Source organism: Dendrobates tinctorius, unplaced genomic scaffold, assembly GCF_039654945.1.
Source record: "Dendrobates tinctorius isolate UK_male_01 unplaced genomic scaffold, ASM3965494v1 ptg000090l, whole genome shotgun sequence".
Classification (NCBI taxonomy): Eukaryota; Metazoa; Chordata; class Amphibia; order Anura; family Dendrobatidae; genus Dendrobates; species Dendrobates tinctorius.
This window is the reverse complement of record NW_027361758.1, coordinates 507,169-530,581: the sequence shown is the minus strand read 5'-3', so window position 1 is coordinate 530,581 and position 23,413 is coordinate 507,169. Positions and strand designations below refer to the sequence as shown.

The window sequence follows — 23,413 nt, the reverse complement described above, 5'->3', positions numbered from 1 at the left end:
TAGTGCAGCTGTTCTGCATTGTTGATCCTGGGGAAGGCAAAAAACCCACAGAGTAGAAGCCAATTTTCTCCATAGGGAAAAAAATTCCTTCCCCTAAGCTGGGTCAACCATCTACCTATAATATTCTGTTATTCGTAACCTTCTATACTGTTACTCACAAGAAAAGCATCCATTCCTTTCTTAAATTCATTCAGTGAGATCTCTGTATTGTCCTCTGATATACTTGTACATATATATTAAGTCTCCCCTAAGTCTTCTCTTTTCTAGAGTAAATAGACCTAATTTTGATAACCTTTCTTGGTATTGTAGTGAACCAACTCCATTTATCATTTTAGTAGCCCGCCTTTGAACCCTTTCAAGTTCAGTAATGTCTTTCTTGAGCACCGGCGTCCAAAATTGCACACAATACTCCCAAGTGTGGTTTTACGAGTGATTTGTACAGAGGGAGAATTATGTTTTCATCTCGTGTCCCCAGACCTCTTCTAATGCATCCCATGACCCTATTTGCTTTGGTGGCAGCAGTCTGACACTGGGCACTCCAATTTAGCTTCTTATTGACTAAGATGCCTAAGTCTTTTCCCATGTCTGATTTCCCCAGCAGTTTCCCATTTAGTAAGTAATTGTAGCATCTGTTTCTCCTTCCCATGTGCATAACCTTACACTTATCTGTGTTAAACCTCATTTGCCATTTTTCAGCCCAATTCTTCAATTTACTCAAATCTGTCTGTAGTTGCAAACTGTCTTCCTTTGTGTTAACTACCTTACATAGTTTTGTGTCATCTGCAAATACTGATATTTTACTGTGTAAGCCATCCACTAGATCATTAATAAATATATTAAATAGTAGGGGGCCCAATACCCTGTGGTACCCCATTAGTAACCCTGGCCCAATCTGAGTATGCACCTTTAATAACCACTCTTTGTTTTCTATCACTAAGCCAGCTACCTACCCATCTACACACATTTTTCCCTAGCCCAAGCTTTCTCATCTTACTTACGAATCTTTTATGTGGGACAGTGTCAAATGCTTTAGAGAAGTCAAGATAAATGACATCCAATGATTCTCCTTGGTCCATTTGAGAGCTTACATCCTCATAAAAGCTGATCAGGTTCTATGAGGCCAATTCCGCCGCCTCAGGCCACCCCAACCAGGATAGGGAGCGGCGGGTCTCATATAGAGCCAACCCATTGGGGATAATGCATACTCAGCAGCCCAGATCGAGGGGATTCAGATCCTAAAGATCGTCGGCCAAATGACTCGAGGCCTTTACCAGACGACACCGGCAAGGTGGGCGGCCGCCTACTCTGGTTTCAATACCTCTGGGTCAATGTCGCTCACGACGCGTGGGGAAAGCAATCGGTGGCCTCGGGTTACAGAATAGAATTTGTCAGATATCCTTCAAGACAGTTTTTTCTTCCCGGTTTCCCAGGGTGGATGCCCAGGCAAGGGCTCTATTGAGAGCCATCAAATCGCTCCAGCACAATGGAGTCATTGTTCCAGCGCCGGAACACGAAAGAGCTCAGGGGTTCTATTCCAACCTTTTTGCAGTTCCCGAAAAGGACCGGTCTGTCAGGCCTGTTTTTGACCTCAAGCTTCTGAACAAATTCATCAGGATCAGACATTTCCGGATGGAGTCTCTCCGTTCAGTCATATCGGCCATGGAGCAGTGAAAATACTTGGCCTCAATAGACATCCAGGACGCATATCTGCATATTCCCATTTTACCTCCTCATCAAAGGTTTCTACGCTTCACCATCAGCGATCAACATTTTCAGTTCATAGCGCTACCCTACAGGCTAGTCACGGCTCCCAGAGTGTTCACAAAGGTTATGGCAGTTGTCATGGCCACACTGCATTCTCGAGGCACAGTCGTCTTGCCTTATCTGGACGACCTCTTGGTCAAGGGCCCGTCATTACGGGCATGCGAGGAAAAGGTCAACATCACGCTAGCTACTCTTGCCCGCTTGGGATGGTTGGCAATGCAAAGAAGTCATCCCTTGTGCCAGCTCAGATGATCTCCTTCCTAGGAATGATCTTCGACACTTGCCGAGGGTTGGTAATTCTCCCTCAGGAAAAGGCGCTAGCTCTCCGGCAGGGAGTCCAGACACTTCGCCAACCAGTTCCTCATACCATCCGATCCGGGATGAGGATTCTAGGGAAAATGGTGGGCCACCGGCCATTCTAGGCTGAGCGTGACTGCATTCGTCGGGTGGTGGTCGCTAAGCAGCTTGAGCCTGGGCTGGGACCCGGATGGGAGACATGCCCGCGCTCGCAGGTCCGGGGTCATGCACTTTGGCGATACCTGTCGCCCAGTGCCACCTTCGCCCCCTGCAGCACGCCCTCTTGTCAGCCTGGGCCAAGAATCCTTTCACGCTCGATCGGCGGTGCCAACTGCCCTCTCAAGTCAGGCAGCCGCTCGGATGGTGGAAAACCAGTTCCTCTCTGGCCCAGGGGAAACCTTTCCCCCCATATTATTGGCTGGTAATGACTACCGACGCCAGTCTCCTCGGTGGGGGAGCGGTGTTTCGCCACCACTCAGCGCAGGAACAGTGGTCGCCACAGGAGGCACGCCTCCCGATCAACTTATTGGAGATACGAGCAATTCGGCTGGCTCGGCAGAAGTTTTTTCACTTTCTAGCAGGCCACCCCATCTGGATTCAATTGGACAACGCCACGGCGGTGGCTTACATAAATCATCAAGGGGGCACCCACAGCAGAGCAACCAGAGGGGGAGCTCGTTCTTCAGTGGGCCGAAGCAAACCACTCGGTGATTTCGGCTGTCCACATTCCGGTGCGTGGATAATTGGGTGGCAGACTTTCTCAGCCGGAATGGTCTTGCATCCGGAGAGTGGTCTCTACATCCCGAAGTTTTTCAGCAGGTTTGTCAACTGTGGGAAGCTCCGGATGTGGACCTGATGGCTTCCAGAGTGAATGCCAAGGTGCCCACATATGTCGCTCAGGCCAGGGACCCACAGGCATTCGCGGTGGACGCGTGGGTTCTGCCATGGAACCAGTTTCGCCTCCCATATCTATTTCCCCCACTGCCACTACTTCAGAGAGTCATCAAAAAGATCAAGACGGAAGGGGTGCCGGCGATCCTGCTGGCCCCGTCGAGCGTGGGACGCAGATCTAATGCAGATGCTCGCAGACGTTCCTTGGCGCCTGCCAGAACGCCCAGATCTACTGTCTCAAGAGCCGATTGGCCACCTGAACTCAGGGACCCCCTGTGTTTGACAGTATGGCCGTTGAATCTTGGATTCTAACCCAGGCAGGGTTCGGGAGCGAGGTGGTCGCTACAATGATTGGCGCCCAGAAGCCTGCTTCAGCACGAATTACCACCACACCTGGAGGGTATTCTTTGCTTGGTGTTGACACCGCGGTGTTTCCCCGCTGGGATTCTCGATCCCCAACATCTTGGCTTTTCTCCAGTCGGGCTTAGAGAGCCCGGATAGCTCAGTGGGTAGAGCATTAGACTCGGGTTTTGCTCCAGGTTCCCTCAGGAGACAAATATCGGCCTTATCCGTCCTGTTCCAGTGCAGAATTGCTACTAATTGGCAGGCAAAGACTTTTCATTCTGGGAGTCTCCCACTTGGTACCTCCCTATTAGGCGCCTATAGACGCCTGGGACCTTAACATGGTCCTAAGTGTTCTGCAGGAAGCTCCATTTGAACCGCTTCAGAATATCTCTTGAGGTACCTTACCTGGAAAGTGGTGTTCCTAGTGGCCATCACTTCCATCAGGCGGGTTTCAGAGCTGGTGGCCCTATCCTGCCGAGTTCCATTCCTCACTAAGGTGGTCCTCAGACCAGCCCCTCCTTTTCTGCCGAAAGTCGTGTCCTCTTTTCAGATTAATGAAGATGTTGTTTTGCCTTCATTTTGTCCAGCACCGGTGCGCCATGTGGAAAAGGCTCTTCACACGTTAGACCTGGTAAAAGCCCTCCGGACGTGTCACGGACGGCACCCTTTCGTCAGATGGACACGCTGTTCGTGCTCCCCGAAGGGCGCAGGAAGGGACTCGCTGCCTCAAAATCGACCATAGCCAGATGGATTTGTTGGACGATTCAGGAGTCCTACCGCATTAGAAGCATGCCGATTCCAGCAGGGATCGGAGCGCACTCTAACCGGGCAGGGGGCGCCTTTTGGGCGCTTCGGCACCAGGCTTCAACGGAACAGGTTTGCAAGGCAGCAACCTTGTCCAGCCTGCACACATTTGCCAAAATTATATCTATGCTCAGGCCTCGGCGGATGCGAGCCTAGGTAGAAGGATTCTCCAAGCAGCGTTGGCGTACCTGTTACACAAGAGGTGCATGTAGCTTGGATCGGTGAGTCAATCTCCCACCCAGGGACTGCTTTAGGACGTCCCACAGTATCTGTGTCCCCAATGAGGCAAAGGAGAAACATGGATTTTTGTGATAACTCACCGTAAAATCCTTTTCTCCGAGACGCTCATTGGGGGACAGAGCACCCACCCTATTAGCCAGTTGGCTCTGTTTCTGTTTAGTTAATACGCATTTATTTATGTGATATAAGGTTGGTCCTTTTCTGGACATGTACCTGTAGTAAGGCTGATTTTGTTGTCCTCCTACTGCTTTGGCACCAAACTGAGTTCCGCCCGCAATAGGGGCGAGGGTGTATACGACGGAGGAGGAGCTAACCTCTTTTTTTCACTTAGTGTCAGCTTCCAAGCTGCAGAAGCATACACCCACAGTATCTGGGTCCCCCAATGAGCGTCTCGGAGAAAAGGATTTTACCGTGAGTTATCACAAAAATTCATGTTTTTCATTTTCTATTTTTCACATAGTAATGCTTTTATTAATAATTTAGAGATAAAACCTGGGATATTGATATTTAAGTTGATCGAATGAATTTTAATATTGATTTCTCTTAACTAGTTTTAATATTGATCACCCTATTTATACTATTTTATATTTGGGTTTAATTTGTGTACCTTTGTATGAATTTGTGTAATTATGTATTGTCTACTGTATTCACCTGTGCAGTTTCCACTCTTCTGTAGTGCTACATTTTACCCTCACTAATAAACGTATTTTAAACCTTAATTTTTATTGTCCTATTGTTTCCTGATCCTTGTTCAGTAATTTCTCTTGTTGGTTTTAAAAGTATTTCTTGTGTAACCTACCTACTGTTTTTCATACTTAGACCCTGATTCATCAAGACTGGCATAAACTACTGCTTGTTAATAGTTTATATGCGATACTTGCATTCATTGTATAGTGCTGTTGTTTGTGTTTACCCCAAACTGTACCCATGTGCTAATTGAGCGTGTAAGGCCTGTTTCACACATCCGTATGTTACCATCAGTCAAAATCTGCCGTTTGCAAAAAAAACGGATCCGCCATTTTGCTTGGCGGATCCATTTTTTTTCCCATTGAGTTGCATTACCGGCGGATCTTGACGGATGGCCATCCGTTGGATCTGTTTTTTTGCGGATCCGCCAAAATTTTGGCGTCCGCCGACATGACTTGACGGACAATGCAACGTTTTTTCGGGCGTCCGGATCCGCATTTTACATTGCGTATGCCCGGAGGACTTGCCTCGGCCGCAAATCCCTAAACTCTGTTCGGGCGGCTGAAAAATTATCTCTCTCTCTCTGGAAAAGTCACCTGTTTGAAGGGGGTTGGCTTTGGGATATTAAGGCTGACCTAAACCTCTCCAATCAGAAAGTGCAGTCAGATATATAAAAAAAAAGCCTACTTCCCTATGGTTTCTCTCACTCTTTTGTACAACTGAATTTGCATAATGTCCTTCGTCAACTTTTCCTGATATTAGCAAAGCTTGCTCAGAAATCTCCTGGCTACTTTCGTTTTTGATTTGACTGCTATCCCCCATCTAAAATGTGCCTAATTCATCATTAACTCAACTCCATGTTATATATTGTGCATATCAGCTTTTTGGGGCTTTGCTAGTGTTGGCCATACCTAAATACTGAGATCAACATGTCACAATGCTTCCTAACCTGTCCAGATAGACTTTTTACAACAAGCTAAAGCTTCCCTTTTTTCTCCATTGACATTGATTAATGATTGAACTTGGTATGTACAATATTCAACTAAACTACAAGATTTCCTGAGAAAAACTGACTTGAAAGTCATCCCCCTACTACTGAGTATAGTTTTTAACCTGAGGGTAAATGCACACGTTAACTATTTGCAGCACAATTTTCTGCCCCAAAAACACTGCACCAAAACACTGTATTTTACAGTACCATCAAAATGAATATTTTTTTCCTTGCAGACTTAAAATAGATCCAAATCTGGAGCATATCAATTTTTTTTTTGCTGCATTTTTCACCCATTCACATGACTAGGGGGAAAAAATGAATGAAAAAATAAAACGCATTAAAAAGGCTGCGCTTTTCCTGCCAAATGGTTTGTTTTTGGTGCAGAGATTTTGAAATTTCCGCTGCAAATTCTCAACATGTGTACATTACTCTGATGCTGTTACGCTCGCAGGTGGCGCACTTGGTTCATGGACTCACTGTGCAACGGACTGGACTAACTCTGGAGGGGCATAACTAAGCAGCTACATTAGTGTTCACTGGATCCTCCAGTTGTGAGGTCAGGCTTGTGCGGCAGGTAGCTGCCAGGTGCCACTCCAAGGTGGCGTCCGGTAGTAGCAATTGACCCTAAGCCGTTAATATGAATAGAGAATCCTAGACAAGGCAGGACGGCCACTAGGGACAGGTTCTGACTGTTCAATTTCTGGATATCCGACAGGTCGGCTACTTGGAAGAGGTGCAGACACACAGATCTCCTGAAAACTGTTCAGGTGCCACTGATGCTGCAACGGGGGGAAAACGTAACTTACTCTTGACTACAGGGACAGAACAGGGAAGGGTATCACTATAATAGGCTATGGAAACACAGGATATAGGAATAGCTTTAGCATACTAATGACAGAGGGACCTGGCAACATATAGTTGAAAACTCAAACACACCTAATTCTAAACTATAGGGATTGCTCAGGCACCTCCCAATTGGGGAGGGTGCCAAATATGCAAGATATCTCTGAGCTATTGGCTGGGAGACATCTAGCAGGTGATTACTTTAACAAAATGCCTCCCAGTTGTCAGATGGAGGTATTTTGCCCTGTGCGCGGGCAGCTCCTTTAAAAGCAGGGGAGCGTGCCACGGAAGTATTGTGCGGCACGCACAGAGCAGAAGGAGGATGCACACGGGAATGCTGCTTCCGCTGTGGCAGTGAGTAAGCCGGCATCCCCGCATGGTGGGAGGAGGGGAACCATGCGGAGGCGCCGTCAAACGTAACAGGTGTTCTGTGTCCTGGACTTGACGCATTCCCGTATTCTTATGCAGGGCCCTCCACCGTCTCCATAGTGCAGCCACACACCTTTCTCTATGTGTTAGATCTTAGATGGCTAACTTATTTTCAGAACACTTTGGGGTTCATTCATCAAAGCATTTACACCAAAAAAGTGGCATAAAAGCTTTGAAAAGTCGCAATTTTTTTTTCACTACGTAGAGTTGATAAAAAAATCTTGTTACTTTTCCCGTTTTTGCACGATAGTTTGAAACAGCTTCTCCAAAATGAGTGAAGCTGGGACTGAGCGTAGCCACTCCTGCCCATCAAATCTGCCAGTTTTTGTACTCCAGAAATGCTATTCTATTTAGGAGAGGTGCCAAATTCATTAAGTGCCCTGCACTCATAATGCATTTGGCGCCTTCTACTCCTGCAAAACTGACAGTGCGATCGTTCGCTGTGTCTGTCTTAATGACTCTGCCCTTTGTCTGTTTGATCCAGCTTACAACAAACATACTACTGTTTGGAGACAACATGCTCATAAATTGTCATTAACGGTATTCTATACCCACCACACACCTAGGGCAGCAAAATAGAGCTTATTTATTTTACTCTCTTATATAGGCCTAACAATCTACTATATAATTGTCTAATTCTGTCTGTCTGTAATGGAAATCCTGCATTGCTGATTGGTCGTCGCAGTTAGGCCCCGACCAATCAGCGACAGTTGCTTAGTTGTCGCGGCAACACGGCTGCATTGCTTATTGTACAGGCACATTACAGCCATTAAAGGCATCACTGCTGCGTCGCTCATTACACAGGCACAGTCCTGTACATATTCTGGAGTACAATACATTAGGTAACAGCAGAAAAGTAACTGAAGCTCTGGGTGTAATTGGAGTACAATACATTAGGTAACAGCAGAAAAGTGACTGCAGCTCTGGGTGTAACTGGAGTACAATACATTAGGTAAGATCTGAACAGTGACTGCAGCTCTGGCTGTAACCGGAGTATAATACATTAGGTAAGAACAGAACGGTGACTGCAGCTCTGGGTGTAACTGGACTACAATACATTAGGTAAAAGCAGAACTGACTGCAGCTCTGGGTGTAACTGGAGTACAATACATTAGGTAACAGCAGAACAGTGACTGCAGATCTGGGTTTAACTGGAGTACACTACAGTAGGTAACAGCAGAACAGTGACTGCAGCTCTGGGTGTAACTTGCGTACAAAACATTAGGTAAGAGCAGAACAGTGCAGGGTGTAACAGGAGTACATTAGGTAAGAGCAGAACGGTGACTGCAGCTCTGGATGTAACTGGACTACAATACATTAGGTAAGAGCAGAACAGTGACAGCAGCTCTGGGAGTAACTGGAGTACAATGCATTAGGTAACAGCAGAACAGTGACTGCAACTCTGTGTGTAACAGGAAAACATTAGGTAAGAACAGAACGGTGACTGCAGCTCTGGGTGTAACTTGCGTACAATACATTAGGTAAGAGCAGAACAGTGCAGCTCTGGGTGTAACTTGCGTGCAATACATTAGGTAAGTGCAGAACGGAGACTGCAGCTCTGATTGTAACTGGCTCACCACGCTCCCGGCATCTTCCGGTCCCAGTAATGATTAGCGAGAAGGGCCGGAGATGACGTCACTCTTGCGAGAGCGCGACGTCATCAGCGGTGTTTCGCACAAAGCATTACTGGGACCGGAAGATGCCGAGAGCGTGGTGAGAGGAGGGACAGAGTCCGGGGGCCGTCGGAAGGTGAGTATATAATTTTTTATTTTAACAGAGACTCTAGAATACCCGATGCGATAGAATCGGGTCACCATCTAGTTGACTTTATAAGCACTTTACAGACATCATCACTGTCCCCACTGGGTCTTACAATCTAAATTCCCTATCAGTATGTCTTCAGAGTGTGGAAGGAAACCGGAAAACCTGAAGGAAACCCAATCAAACGTGGGGAGAACATTGGCTCCATTCTTCCTTAATCATTAACCTTTTTACCCCCAATGCCGCTGTTAGTTTTTTCCCTTACTTTCATAGGAAATGGGTTCTTACATGCAGAGCTGTGGAGTCGGTAAGCAAAACCTCCGACTCCTCAAATTCTATGACACCAATTCCACAACTCCGACTCTCTCATACGTGGCTCATGTTTAAGTGAGGAAAAAATATTTAGAATTGAGAGTCCTCAGTGGTTGATACCTTTTAATGGCTAACTGAAAAGATGGTAACAAATTGCAAGTATTCGAGACTACGAGTAATCTCGAAAGCTTGCAATTTGTTACCATCTTTTCATTTAGCCGTTAAAAAGTATCAACCACTGAGGACTCTCAATTCTAAATATTTTTCTATCTGCTGGCTAACATGGTGCAAAGATGTATATCTTTCCTAAGTTTAACCCCTTCACTCCCGGAGCTTTTTTCTGTTTTTCCTTTTTTGGTCCCCTTCTTTCCAGAGCCATAACTTTTTAATTTTTCCGTCAATATGGCCATGTGAGGGCTTACCGTATTTTTCGCTTTATAAGACGCACCCCCAAATTTGTTGAACAAAAAGAGAAAAAAAATTTATGTTAAATGGGGGTCTGTCTTATAATGCCAATGTCCGTCTTACAAATCATATATGTTCTTCATCCTGGTATCTATTAAACCCCCATCCTGGCACATGGCCCCCTTGTGCTGTCACATGGCCCCCCTGTGCTGCTGGCAAATTGCCCCCCTGTGCTGCTGGCACATTGCCCCACTGTGCTGCTGGCATATTGCCCCACTGTGCTGCTGACATGCACATGGCTCCCCCACCCCATCCTGGATATGCCCCCCTGTGCTGCTAGCACACACATGACCCCCCCACCCCATCCTGGATATGCCCCCCCGGTGCTGCTGGCACGCATATGGCCCCCATCCCATCGTGGATATGCCCCCCGTGCTGCTGGCACGCACATGGCCCCCACATCACATCCTAGATATGCCCCCCTGTGCTGCTGGCATGCACATGGCCCCTGCATCCCAGATATGCCCCCCTGTGCTGCTGGCACGCACATGGCCACATGGCCCCCACATCACATCCTGGATATCCCCCCTGTGCTGCTGGCACGCACATGATAAAATAACAAACAGTTAACTCACCTTCCGATGATGGCTCCGTGCTCCCAGCTCCTCCTCGCTCTTTCTGTGTCTGTGCTGACATCCAGGAGCTGCTCATACAGGCATTTCATTGTAGCTGCAGGACCTTCCATCACATGACCGCAGTGCTGCACACTGGGAGTCACGTGACCGCAGGTCCTATTGGCACAGACACAGGAAGAGCCAGGGGGGAGCTGGGAGCACGGAGCCATCATCAGAAGGTGACTATAGTGACGGGGCAGTGAGGGGAGAGTGCAGGCACATGCAATATGCGCCACTCCCCTGTCTACCAACTCGGCGCGGCTTCAGCACCAAGGTGATGGACAGCGGGTGTAGTGAAGATTACATGAGCCTAATGAGCGGGAGCACTGACCACCCGCTGTCTCTGCAGCCCGCAGCCAGAACAACCCCAGCCCCCTGATGCCACTCCAGAGTCCCCCCCTCCTCTACAGCACACATTCGGATTATAAGACGAACCCCCCACTTTCCCCCAAAATTTGGGGGAACAAAAGTGCATCTTATAATCTGAAAAACACGGTATTTTTTGCGAGACGAGTTGTACTTTTAAACAAAACCATTGGTTTTACCATGTCGTGTACTCGAAAACGGGAAAAAAAATTCCAAGTGCGGTGAAATTGCAAAAAAAGTGCAATCCCACACTTGTTTTTTGCTTGGCTTTCTTACTAGGTTCACTAGATGCTAAATCTAGCCTGCCATTATGATTCTCCAGGTTATTACGAATTCATAGACACCAAACATGTCTATGTTCTCTTTTATCTAAGTGGTGAAAAAAAATTCCAAAGTTTGCTAAAAAAAAAAAAAAAAAAACTGCGCTATTTTCTGAGACCCGTAGCATCTCCATTTTTCGTTATCTGTGGTCAGATGAGGGCTTATTTTTTACATGCTGGGCTGACGTTTTTAATGATACCACTTTTGTGCAAATACGTTCTTTTGATCGCCTGTTATTGCATTTTAATGCAATGTCGTGGCGACCAAAACAACGTAATTCTGGGGTCTTGAATTTTTTTCTCGCTACGCCGTTTAGCGATCGGGGGGTGATTTGAACTTTTAGAGATTTTTTTTGTTTTGTTTTTTTTTTACTTTTGGCATGCTGCAATAGCCTCCATAGGAGGCTAGAAGCACACACAACCCGATCAGCTCTGCTACATATGGGCGATGAGCAGATCGCCCATATGTAGCAGATTTACTGCTGTGCTTTGAGCGCTGACCACTGGGTGGCGCTCAAAGCCATCTGCCTGGAACAACCATAGAGGACTCTGAGACCTGTGGTTTTCCAGGCAACGTAACGCCGACCCCCGATCACGTGACGGGGTCGGCAATGAGCTCATTTCCGGCCCAGCGGCCGGAAGTGCTATTTAAATGCCCACTGTCAGCTTTGCCATCGCCAGTTACTATGCCAACGCCTACGAACTTCACATGACCTCTCAAGGACACAGTTTCTGCCAGATAATTTCAGCTCTTAAAGAGAAACCCACAGCACAAATGCAAATCTAGCTTCATCACATGACGCATGCCCCTGAGAGAGAAGTGCGCCAAAGTGGATTTAGAAGCCCAGTGAGCCAAACTGGCTCTTAAAGAGCCGACGCGAAGTGATTCTTAAAGGGCCGGCACGCCAAATCGAAAGCTGAGTGACCCCAGGCTCCAAATCGGAGGCTGAGCCACCCCGGCCTCCAAATCGGAGGCTGAGCCACCCTGGCCTCCAAATCGGACCCAGCGTGGCCCCGCTCAAAAAAAATCCGACCCAGAGTGGCCCGCCCACCAAAACGGACCCGGAGTGGCACAGCCCACCAAATCGGACCCTGAAGGGCCCCGCCCACCAAATCAGACTCAGAGTGGCCCCGCCCACCAAATGGACCCTGAAGGGCCCCTCCCACCAAATCGGACCCAGAGTGGCCCCGCCCACCAAATCAGACCCTGAGGAGGCCCCGCCCACCAAATCAGACCCAGAGTGACCCCGCCCACCAAATCGGACCCTGAAGGGCCCTGCCCACCAAATCTAACCCTGAGGGGCCCCGCCAACCAAATCGTACCCTGAGGGGCCTCGCTCGCCAAATCGGACCCTGAGGGGCCCCTGTTGTGAGCTCATTTTCGGGTTTGCCTCTGGCTTCTGGTGAGGTTTATGGAGCTGGCTGTGCTGACAGAGGAGTAGTGAGTTCTCTATCTGGACTCCCTCTGTTGGTGAAGGGAGGTAATGAAGCTGATCTAAATGGCAGAGACCGGCCACCTGAGGAGGAGGACTGCGATTGGACATCAGGAGTTTCTGATTGGATTTAAGGCAGCCGACTCCCTAGTTTCTTGCTGGTGATTTTTCCTGACTCTGGCTCCTGGTTTCCAGTTTGGTTCCTGCCTTCCTAAAGCTAAGTTTTCTCTGCTATTGTTCATATGAGTTTTTGTCTGGTTTACTTAGTTTTTGTGTTCAGCCAGCCCTGGCTGGGACTGGGCTGAATCCCCAGGATCCTCTAGGATCACCGTAGGCACGCTCCACGGCTACTGCTAGTTGTGGATAGGATCAGGGGTCTGCAATCCGCTAGTTACCAACCTCTCCTGTTATGAATGAGTCACCGAAGGAGGAAAAAACAAAAATACAAGCTAAGTCCGGAAAACCGGAGAGGTTGGTAGCTATCGGATTGCAGACCCCTGATCCTATCCACAACAACTAACAGTAGCCGTGGGGGGTTCCTACGATGCCCTAGACCCCTCGATCACAGCCGGAGAACTAAATAGGCCTAAAGAAAGAAAGGGGAAATCTAAACTGCCCCAGAGCAGACCCCAAAGCAATAGCCAGCCCCCAACATATAATGACGGTGAAGCAAGATGAAAACACTAACACAGATAGAAAGATAGGTTGAGCAAACGATGGGGCCCAAGCTAACTAAAAAGGACAGGATAGAAAAGCTGCTGTCTGCAATCCGTAAAAAACCCTACCAAAAAATGTCCCAACCGTCTGATAGGAAAAACAGGCCCTGAAGTCGCTAGGACTTCAGAATGACTACAGTGGGGAAAAAAAGTATTTAGTCAGTCAGCAATAGTGCAAGTTCCACCACTTAAAAAGATGAGAGGCGTCTGTAATTTACATCATAGGTAGACCTCAACTATGGGAGACAAACTGAGAAAAAAAAATCCAGAAAATCACATTGTCTGTTTTTTTTTCATTTTATTTGCATATTATGGTGGAAAATAAGTATTTGGTCAGAAACAAGCAATCAAGATTTCTGGCTCTCACAGACCTGTAACTTCTTCTTTAAGAGTCTCCTCTTTCCTCCACTCATTACCTGTCGTAATGGCACCTGTTTAAACTTGTTATCAGTATAAAAAGACACCTGTGCACACCCTCAAACAGTCTGACTCCAAACTCCACTATGGTGAAGACCAAAGAGCTGTCAAAGGACACCAGAAACAAAATTGTAGCCCTGCACCAGGCTGGGAAGACTGAATCTGCAATAGCCAACCAGCTTGGAGTGAAGAAATCAACTGTGGGAGCAATAATTAGAAAATGGAAGACATACAAGACCACTGATAATCTCCCTCGATCTGGTGCTCCACGCAAAATCCCACCCCGTGGGGTCAGAATGATCACAAGAACGGTGAGCAAAAATCCCAGAACCACGCGGGGGGACCTAGTGAATGAACTGCAGAGAGCTGGGACCAAAGTAACAAGGCCTACCATAAGTAACACACTACGCCACCATGGACTCAGATCCTGCAGTGCCAGACGTGTCCCACTGCTTAAGCCTGTACATGTCCGGGCCCGTCTGAAGTTTGCTAGAGAGCATTTGGATGATCCAGAGGAGTTTTGGGAGAATGTCCTATGGTCTGATGAAACCAAACTGGAACTGTTTGGTAGAAACACAACTTGTCGTGTTTGGAGGAAAAAGAATACTGAGTTGCATCCATCAAACACCATACCTACTGTAAAGCATGGTGGTGGAAACATCATGCTTTGGGGCTGTTTCTCTGCAAAGGGGCCAGGACGACTGATTCGGGTACATGAAAGAATGAATGGGGCCATGTATCGTGAGATTTTGAGTGCAAACCTCCTTCCATCAGCAAGGGCATTGAAGATGAAACGTGGCTGGGTCTTTCAACATGACAATGATCCAAAGCACACCGCCAGGGCAACGAAGGAGTGGCTTCGTAAGAAGCATTTCAAGGTCCTGGAGTGGCCTAGCCAGTCTCCAGATCTCAACCCTATAGAAAACCTTTGGAGGGAGTTGAAAGTCCGTGTTGCCAAGCGAAAAGCCAAAAACATCACTGCTCTAGAGGAGATCTGCATGGAGGAATGGGCCAACATACCAACAACAGTCTGTGGCAACCTTGTGAAGACTTACAGAAAACGTTTGACCTCTGTCATTGCCAACAAAGGATATATCACAAAGTATTGAGATGAAATTTTGTTTCTGACCAAATACTTATTTTCCACCATAATATGCAAATAAAATGAAAAAAAAACAGACAATGTGATTTTCTGGATTTTTTTTTCTCAGTTTGTCTCCCATAGTTGAGGTCTATCTGTGATGTAAATTACAGACGCCTCTCATCTTTTTAAGTGGTGGAACTTGCACTATTGCTAACTGACTAAATACTTTTTTTCCCCACTGTATATGAGCACTCAGGTAAATTCTGAAGACAGAGCAAAGAGACAAACTGATCAGAGACAGAAATGGAACTCAGCACACTCCCGACCGGGGATGGCTGAACTCCAAAAAACAAGGTAAACAAAACAAAACTAATAAGTTCAATAGCAGAGCAAAAACTTATCTTTGGGAAGCAGGAATCAGACTGGTCTCCAAGAATCCTGCAGAGAAATCACCAGCGACTCAGAAGGGCGTCAGAATTTCCTGTTACCCAGTCATCATCTACCAGATCAGCCTCACTACCTTCCTTCACCACAAGAGGAAGTTCATCAGATATCGACGGTGAAGGGGAAAATGAACTCACAACACTCTCCGGTTTTCTGGGCTTAGCTTGCTTTTTGTATTTCTCCTCGGTGACTCATTCATAACAGGCCCCGCCCACCAAATCGGACCCAGAGGGGCCCCGCCCACCAAATCGGACCCAGAGGGGCCCCGCCCACCAAATCGGACCCAGAGGGGCCCCGCCCACCAAATCGGACCCAGAGTGGCCCCGCCCACCAAATCGGACCCAGAGTGGCCCCGCCCACCAAATCGGACCGAGTGGCCCCGCCCACCAAATCGGACCCAGAGTGGCCCCGCCCACCAAATCGGACCCAGAGTGGCCCCGCCCACCAAAATGTACCCAGCGGGCTCCACCAACAAAATCAGACACTATGGGGCTCCACCCACAAAATCAGACACTAAGGGGCCCCACCCACAAAATCGGACCCTGAGTGGACCCAGCCACAAAATCAGACCCTGAGGGGCCCCAACCACAAAATCGGACCCTGAGGGGCCCCGGCCACAAAATCGGACCCTGAGGGGCCCCACCCACAAAATTGGACCCTGAGGGGCCCAGACCACAAAATCGGACCCTGAGGGGCCCCGGCCACAAAATCGGACCCTGAGGGGCCCCAACCACAAAATCAGACCCTGAGGGTCCCCAACCACAAAGTCGGACCCTGAGGGGCCCCAGCCACAAAATCGGACTCTGAGGCCAAAGTGGCCCCTGAGAGGCACCCACAGTTAAAACAGATCCTGAGTTGAAAGTCTTGCAGGGGCAGCAGGCAAGTCTCTCTTAAAGGGGCAGCCTGGGCACCATTTCAAACCACTATCTGTACTTCCTTCAGGAAATACACTTCTAGTTACAATTTATTATACACTATGCAGTAAGTGGGGAAAAAAAAGTTTTCAACAAAAATGTACCTCAAATCTGACCTAATTATTTTAAGGCTAGAGAACAACCTCTCTACAGTAACTTGGGTTGGTGGCAAAGCCGTAACCACATGGGCAACATCTCTAACAATTTCAGGGTATAAAGGAATTGCCTCATGCACAGTCAGTTTTGATGAACGATTGAACTCTTCTACTTCTTTGAGAGCAAGTGAAAAATTTTGCTGAAATATGGTTAATCTGTTTTCTATGGGAGTGGAATCTTTTTCCCTGCGGCAACGCTTTGCCTGCTCCATGTCGTCCAAAGACTTTTCTAAATCAAACTCCTCATCTGATGAGGATGAAGAAACTGCAGCAGCAGCACTGGCAGGACCCGAGTCCCCTTGCTCTTGGCCGTCCTGTAGCCCACTCATCCCAACTGCTACCTCAATCAGAGCATCTTTTCCTTTAGTAAGCTGTTGATCATCCAGCAATATACGATGACTCAGGTCCACATAAACAGCTGCCAGAAGAATTTTATTTTCTAATAGTAGTGTCTCTTTCCTTTTAATTGAAGCAGCAATGCCATCTGCGATTAAACCTCCTCTTTGGGACAGGCAAAACAAGTTCTTCCACGCCTTTATAAAAATGCCAGGAGTTAAATCCTCAGCTTGTAACTTTTTAGTCACTGTAAATGGGTGATGAAGCAATTCCTTCAATTCAGCCACCTGTGTCCATTGACCTTCATAAAGTGTTACCTGAGGGTTGGCCATATCTACAAGGAAGGGTTTCAGCTCAAGCAATTGCCCAGTCATTAAATAGGTTCTGCCCCACCAAGTGGCTTGATCCACAATTGCCCCTTTTTCAGCACGTCTCTTCAAGATGAAATCAATTTTATGGGTTCTAGCAGCAATAGCCAATTTCCTCACTTTGCTAATCAGAGTTCCAGCATGTCGTCCTGCAGACTATCTCTAATTGTCAGCTGCAGCGTGTGCACAACACAGCGCATGTGATGAATAGGAAAGAGATGTGAAGTGGCTTCCACAAGATCATCTAATTGTAGGTCTTTTTTATTATATATGCAGTACAGACCAAAAGTTTGGACACACCTTCTCATTCAAAGAGTTTTCTTTATTTTCATGACTATGAAAATTGTAGATTCACTCTGAAGGTATCAAAACAATGAATTAACACATGTGGAATTATATAATTAACAAAAAAGTGTGAAACTGAAAATATGTCTTATATTCTAGGTTCTTCAAAGTAGTCACCTTTTGCTTTGATTACTGCTTTGCACACTCTTGGCATTCTCTTGATGAGCTTCAAGAGGTAGTCACTGGAAATGGTCTTCCAACAGTCTTGAAGGAGTTCCCAGAGATGCTTAGCACTTGTTGGCCCTTTTGCCTTCACTCTGCGGTCCAGCTCACCCCAAACCATCTCGATTGAGTTCAGGTCTGGTGACTGTGGAGGCCAGGTCATCTGGCGTAGCACCCCATCACTCTCCTTCTTGGTGAAATAGCCCTTACACAGCCTGGAGGTGTGTTTGGGGTAATTGTCATGTTGAAAAATAAATGATGGTCCAACTAAACGCAAACCGGATGGAATAGCATGCCGCTGCAAGATGCTGTGGTAGCCATGCTGGTTCAGTATGCCTTCAATTTTGAATAAATCCCCAACAGTGTCACTAGCAAAGCACCCCCACACCATCACACCTCCTCCTCCATGCTTCACAGTGGGAAACAGGCATGTAGAGTCCATCCGTTCACCTTTTCTGTGTCACACAAAGACACGGTGGTTGGAACCAAAGATCTCAAATTTGGACTCATCAGACCAAAGCACAGATTTCCACTGGTCTAATGTGCATTTCTTGTGTTCTTTAGCCCAAACAAGTCTCTTCTGCTTGTTGCCTGTCCATAGCAGTGGTTTCCTAGCAGGTATTTTACCATGATGGACTGCTGCACAAAGTCTCCTCTTAACAGTTGTTGTAGAGATGTGTCTGCTGCTAGAACTCTGTGTGGAATTGACCTGGTCTGAGCTGCTGTTAACCTGTGATTTCTGAGGCTGGTGACTCGGATGAACTTATCCTCCTCAGCAGAGGTGACTCTTGGTCTTCCTTTCCTGGGGCGGTCCTCATGTGAGCCAGTTTCTTTGTAGTGCTTGATGGTTTTTGCCACTGCACTTGGGGACACTTTCAAAGTTTTCCCAATTTTTCGGACTGACTGACCTTCATTTCTTAAAGTAATGATGGCCACTCTTTTTTTCTTTACTTTGCTGCTTTTTTCTTGCCATAATACAAATTTTAACAGTCTATTCAGTAGGACTGTCAGCTGTGTATCCACCAGACTTCTGCACCACACAACTGATGGTCCCAACCCCATTTATAAGGCAAGAAATCCCACTTATTAAACCTGACAGGGCACACCTGTGAAGTGAAAAGCATTTCCGGTGACTACCTCTTGAAGCTCATCAAGAGAATGCCAAGAGTGTGCAAAGCAGTAATCAAAGCAAAAGGTGGCTACTTTGAAGAACCTAGAATATAAGACATACAGTATTTTCAGTTGTTTCACACTTTTTTTGTTAATTATATAATTCCACATTTGTTCATTCATAGTTTTGATGCCTTCAGAGTGAATCTACAATTTCCATAGTCATGAAAATAAAGAAAACTCTTTGAATGAGAAGGTGTATCCAAACTTTTGGTCTGTACTGTAGATACATCACATGACACAACTACGATACATTACAGGGTAAAACACAACAGAACAAAACTCCAATCAGACAACAAGATGACAAAATCAGACACAAATCAAAAAGAAATAAACTAGAACTGGAAACAAAATGGAGGAAAGTTCTCAACCTACTAATCAAGGAAAAGAAAAGAAAATTCAAATAAAACAAAAAAAACAAAAATAAAAGGGAAGAAACAAAATAACCATAACTACATGAATACACCCATAAGATAATAAACAATAGTATAAAATCATGTAAAACCCCCGGCCCTGCTTCATTCATACTACTATATACAACCCCAAACTACATTCACACCGTCCTATATACAATATTATATACAATATAAACACATTACACTAAACCGGATATTATTCAAGGCACCAAAACTCATCAAATACCTACTGGTCCCACTGCCTTACCTTACACTACCACATTCACACTACAACAAACCTAAATCCTAAATATAACACAACATACAAAAGTAACTTTTTTATATAGTTGTTTCCATATATTTCAACTATATATGAGCACACAGCTACACTAACTGTCCCGCCACTCCTGATCCAGCTCTGGCCACAAAGTTGAGGAATTATCCGAGCTAGGATCAGGCCCCAAAGTTTAAGATCATCTAATTGTGAAGAATCATTTTGCTGTTCTTCTGTAGTAATATCTGTTTGCTCCTCCGTTATGGGAACAGGACTGTGGCCTTCCTTCTCCAACATACTGAATGTGAAATGTTCTTCTAGCTGCTGTTCACCTTCATTATTCTCATTCATCAGTCTATTTGTACTTACTATGTTTGAAGCATTATCAGTTACAATAGCAAGAACCTTTTCTTTTTTGAGTTCATAATCTTGCAGAACTTTTTCCACTAAGGTCTGGAGAAACTGGCTGCTGTGATGATCTTTAGTATCTTTTACTGCCAGCTTCTTAGTAACAATTTTGTTGTTGTCACAAACATATTGAATGTTGATAGCAAAATAGTTCACTCTGTGATGTGTGCAGGCATGCATTTTAAGAAACACAAAGCTTCTCGAGAGTCTTTTTAAGATCTTCCTTTTGGTTAAGGGCTTCTTCAATCATTAATTTTCTAATACTTTCTCTTTCCAGAGAAACACCAAGTTTGCGGGCCATTTCTCCTTTCAGAGCTGTAAAAGTTGGTTGTGTAAATATTGATTATGGTACACTGTCATTCACAACAAGCTTGATGAGCTGTCTTTTAAACACATCTGCTGTCATTGTTACAGTAACTATCACTTACAAAATATCTTGTAACTGATGTTTGAGACGCTCTTTCCTCCTCCTTTGCCTGCCGGAGAGTGCTGGTCTCTGGTTTCTTGGTGCTGTTGTGATCTTTTTCAATCACAGTTTTGCAAACTTCTGGGTGGCAGCATTGTAAATGTCTTTTTAGATTGGATGCTCTTGAAGGAGCATTTTTGTCACTGCCTGAGTATGCACTGATTTTGCATCACAGCATTTGTTTTCATCTGGGTCACTTATACACTGACATACAATTTTTTTTTATCTTGAGTCACTGAAATGCTCAAATACAGCTGATTTCATAAGATGCTTCTTAGACATTTTGTAATTATGTAAATTCGGTCACAAAATAATTTTGTCCTGTAAATAAAGTAAGGTATATTGTAATTATTCCAAGATTAGCGAATCGTGCACTGTATAACTTAGGATAGAAATAAAACAATCTTTGCATAAATCAATAGGACAGATGATAAGTATAAAGTTTGTAAAATATGTCGTTAGATAGCTTTACTCTGAACTTTCAATGTCAGGCTTGTCTCAGGGTACAGCTCACTAAATGCTTCACATCATATTTCTTCCCAGTCTATGATGAGGGGATGTGGGAACATGTTTGTGCTGAATCATATTCCAGAACACAGAAACAAATATATATATATATATATATATATATATATATATATATATATATATATATGTCCTCATCGATCCTCTTTCTGTACTTCCGAATTTGAGATGTTAGAAAACAGTTTTTCCCCTTATATTCTATGTATAGTGTATATAAGTCATCAGAGCAGCTAATTTCTCCAAACATGAGCTAAGAAGTACTTAACTTAATCCTGTTTACTCCAGAAGTTTTGAGATGAATGCAGGCATTCTTTCCATGGGTGTTTGTTATTTTGTACCTTGTCTGTAGAGGAGGAGCTTCACTACTTATCATGAACATAAACTGCAGCACAGATTCATCTCAGCTAAAAGTCTAGACCTTAGATCAGGAATAGGATAGGACTGACATTTATAGGACATTTCATAACTTTACCAAAATTTTATGAAAGAAATATTCCCCACAAACTGCAATGGTCTACTGTACCCAATTTATTATATATTTTAGGAGTTTGAGTCGGTCCATTTTATGCCAACTCCGACTCCCACCAAAATGGGCTCCAACTCCACAGCCCTGCTTACATGTATTCATTCACACGTGATGAGTTATAACTTAGATGAATGACGTCAACATCTCCGTTTCCCACAGCTCACCATAAATAGAGCTGTTGGAAGCTGCTAGCACATTTGGTATTTACTATAATATAATTGCTTGTAAAGTGCATTTAATATTTAGTCTTTATTTCTCTTAAAGCAAACCATAGAACAGAAAAGGGGAATATCAGGGTACAGTGACACCCAGGAAGAATTGGAGAGAGTGTCTGCCTTGAAGAGCGAAGTAGATGAAATGAAGGGGCGAACCCTAGATGATATGTCCAACATGGTAAGTAACTCTGCAATTTTCTAAGCAACATAAATTGTTGTAGCTTTAGAGTTATAGAACATTAGAAAAAGTCTGCTAAACAATCATTTTGATTTTAGTAGTGTCAATATAGGTTTATAAATTACTTATTGTAAAGAGATGGTGTACAGGAAATATTGTGAATGAATACATTAATTGTATACATATTTGTATAATTGAAATCTATATTGATCCATGCAGTATTTTAGATAAGGGAGTAAAAATGTTTTTCAAGACTTAATGTTTGACAGTATGGACAAATATATATTCTCCCTAATAACCTAATGAAAATACTCAATTAACATATTAAAACAACATAAAGCTACATGTCCCTTAATATATGTTGTAATTGAATGTATATAGATGCCTATAGACCAAGTATAATGCAAGCTTTTTTAAGAACCAGTTGATAATAGTAGTTGACACAGGAGCTCACCTATGCTCACAAAGATTTTTATTTTTCACACTATTTTGTACGTTTCTTTAGGTAAAGAAGTTAAACTCCATGATAGAAGCAAAAAAATCAGCATTGGCTCCAGTTATAAAAGAGCTAAGGCCTTTACGCCAGAAATGCCAGGTTTGTAAAAATCTAAATGTAGTACAGATGTGAGGGGGAGAGTAGTGTTTTTTTTTTTTGTTATTACAAAATATACCCGTGTATTTTTGTGCTTTTGAGTAGTTTATAAACTCCAGGTACTGAATATATACTTATAAAGTAATGTAGGGTTATGTCACCTGAGTTTGTGTCGCATTGCAGATGCAAATTGCTTCTTCAGAGATGAAGAGGACTTGAACTCTAGTGCCACCTATTGGAAGTAGCAATCCTACAAGTCACTATCGACCCTTTAATGAGCCTTACAATATGACTTGGGATAAAAGCCAAATCAGAATCTTAGTTTACAGACACTGTGTTTCAGGGTTATTGCCCCTTGTCAGTACAAGGTGTGAGATCTGATTTGGCTAAGGGGTAAAGTTTCTCCTTGTGGAGAGTGACATGCCTGCTCTGGGACGCCAGTATGATTAGACTCTAATGCCTTGCATGTTCCTCTGGAAAATAAAATATGCAAATTGTCTCCTTAGCGAGGAAGAGGACTTGAACTCTAGTGCCGCTTATTGGAGGTAGCAATCCTACAAGTCAATATCGACCCTTTAGCGAGCATTATAACTTCGTATAAAAGCCAAGTCAGAATCTGTCAGGTTGGAGTTCATTTTTGTTGTACTTGGTGGAGAAAGAAGACTTCATCTGTTGTACTGTAATGATATCTGTTGTAGTGTAATCTAAATGAGATGCCAAGTCACTTGTCTGAAGGCGGTGTTAATTTCTCATATAGCTGCTTAATCTACTGTCCTTAATGGTAACACAAGACCTCCCATGTTGCAGCCCATAGTGTTAGTGCCAGGTTTACATTTCACGCATTTATGAAATTTTATTTTAAAAATGTCTATAAAGAAATCTGCTGTAGTTGCGGTCCAACTTAATATATTACCATAATTTAATTTTGTTATGCTCACTTTCATACAATAATAGACTTTTGGGGAAAAACATTTTTGTGCCTTGCAACAGGTCATCATAGTGGTTACTTCAGAACATCTTGGCTTAGCCGACGTGTGTCTGTCTAAAGTATCAGTTAGTAGACATACTCCCCTGCCATGTGTGAAAAAGGAATGAAATACATCTACTGAGATTAAGTAAGCAACACTCTGTGTGCCAGGATGAAAGCCTGAAGCTGCT

General features: G+C 44.8%; 1 protein-coding gene across 3 annotated transcripts in view; it reads left to right on the top strand.

The window, feature by feature from the left end:
- Positions 1–23,413, top strand: part of IFT81 (intraflagellar transport 81) — a 282,490-nt gene that overhangs the window by 192,200 nt on the left and 66,877 nt on the right. For all 3 annotated transcript variants that reach the window (XM_073585958.1, XM_073585959.1, XM_073585960.1), the window contains exons 13-14: positions 21,535–21,663; positions 22,169–22,258. In XM_073585958.1, coding sequence (XP_073442059.1) covers positions 21,535–21,663; positions 22,169–22,258 — 219 coding nt within the window. The remainder of the gene's footprint in view (positions 1–21,534; positions 21,664–22,168; positions 22,259–23,413) is intronic.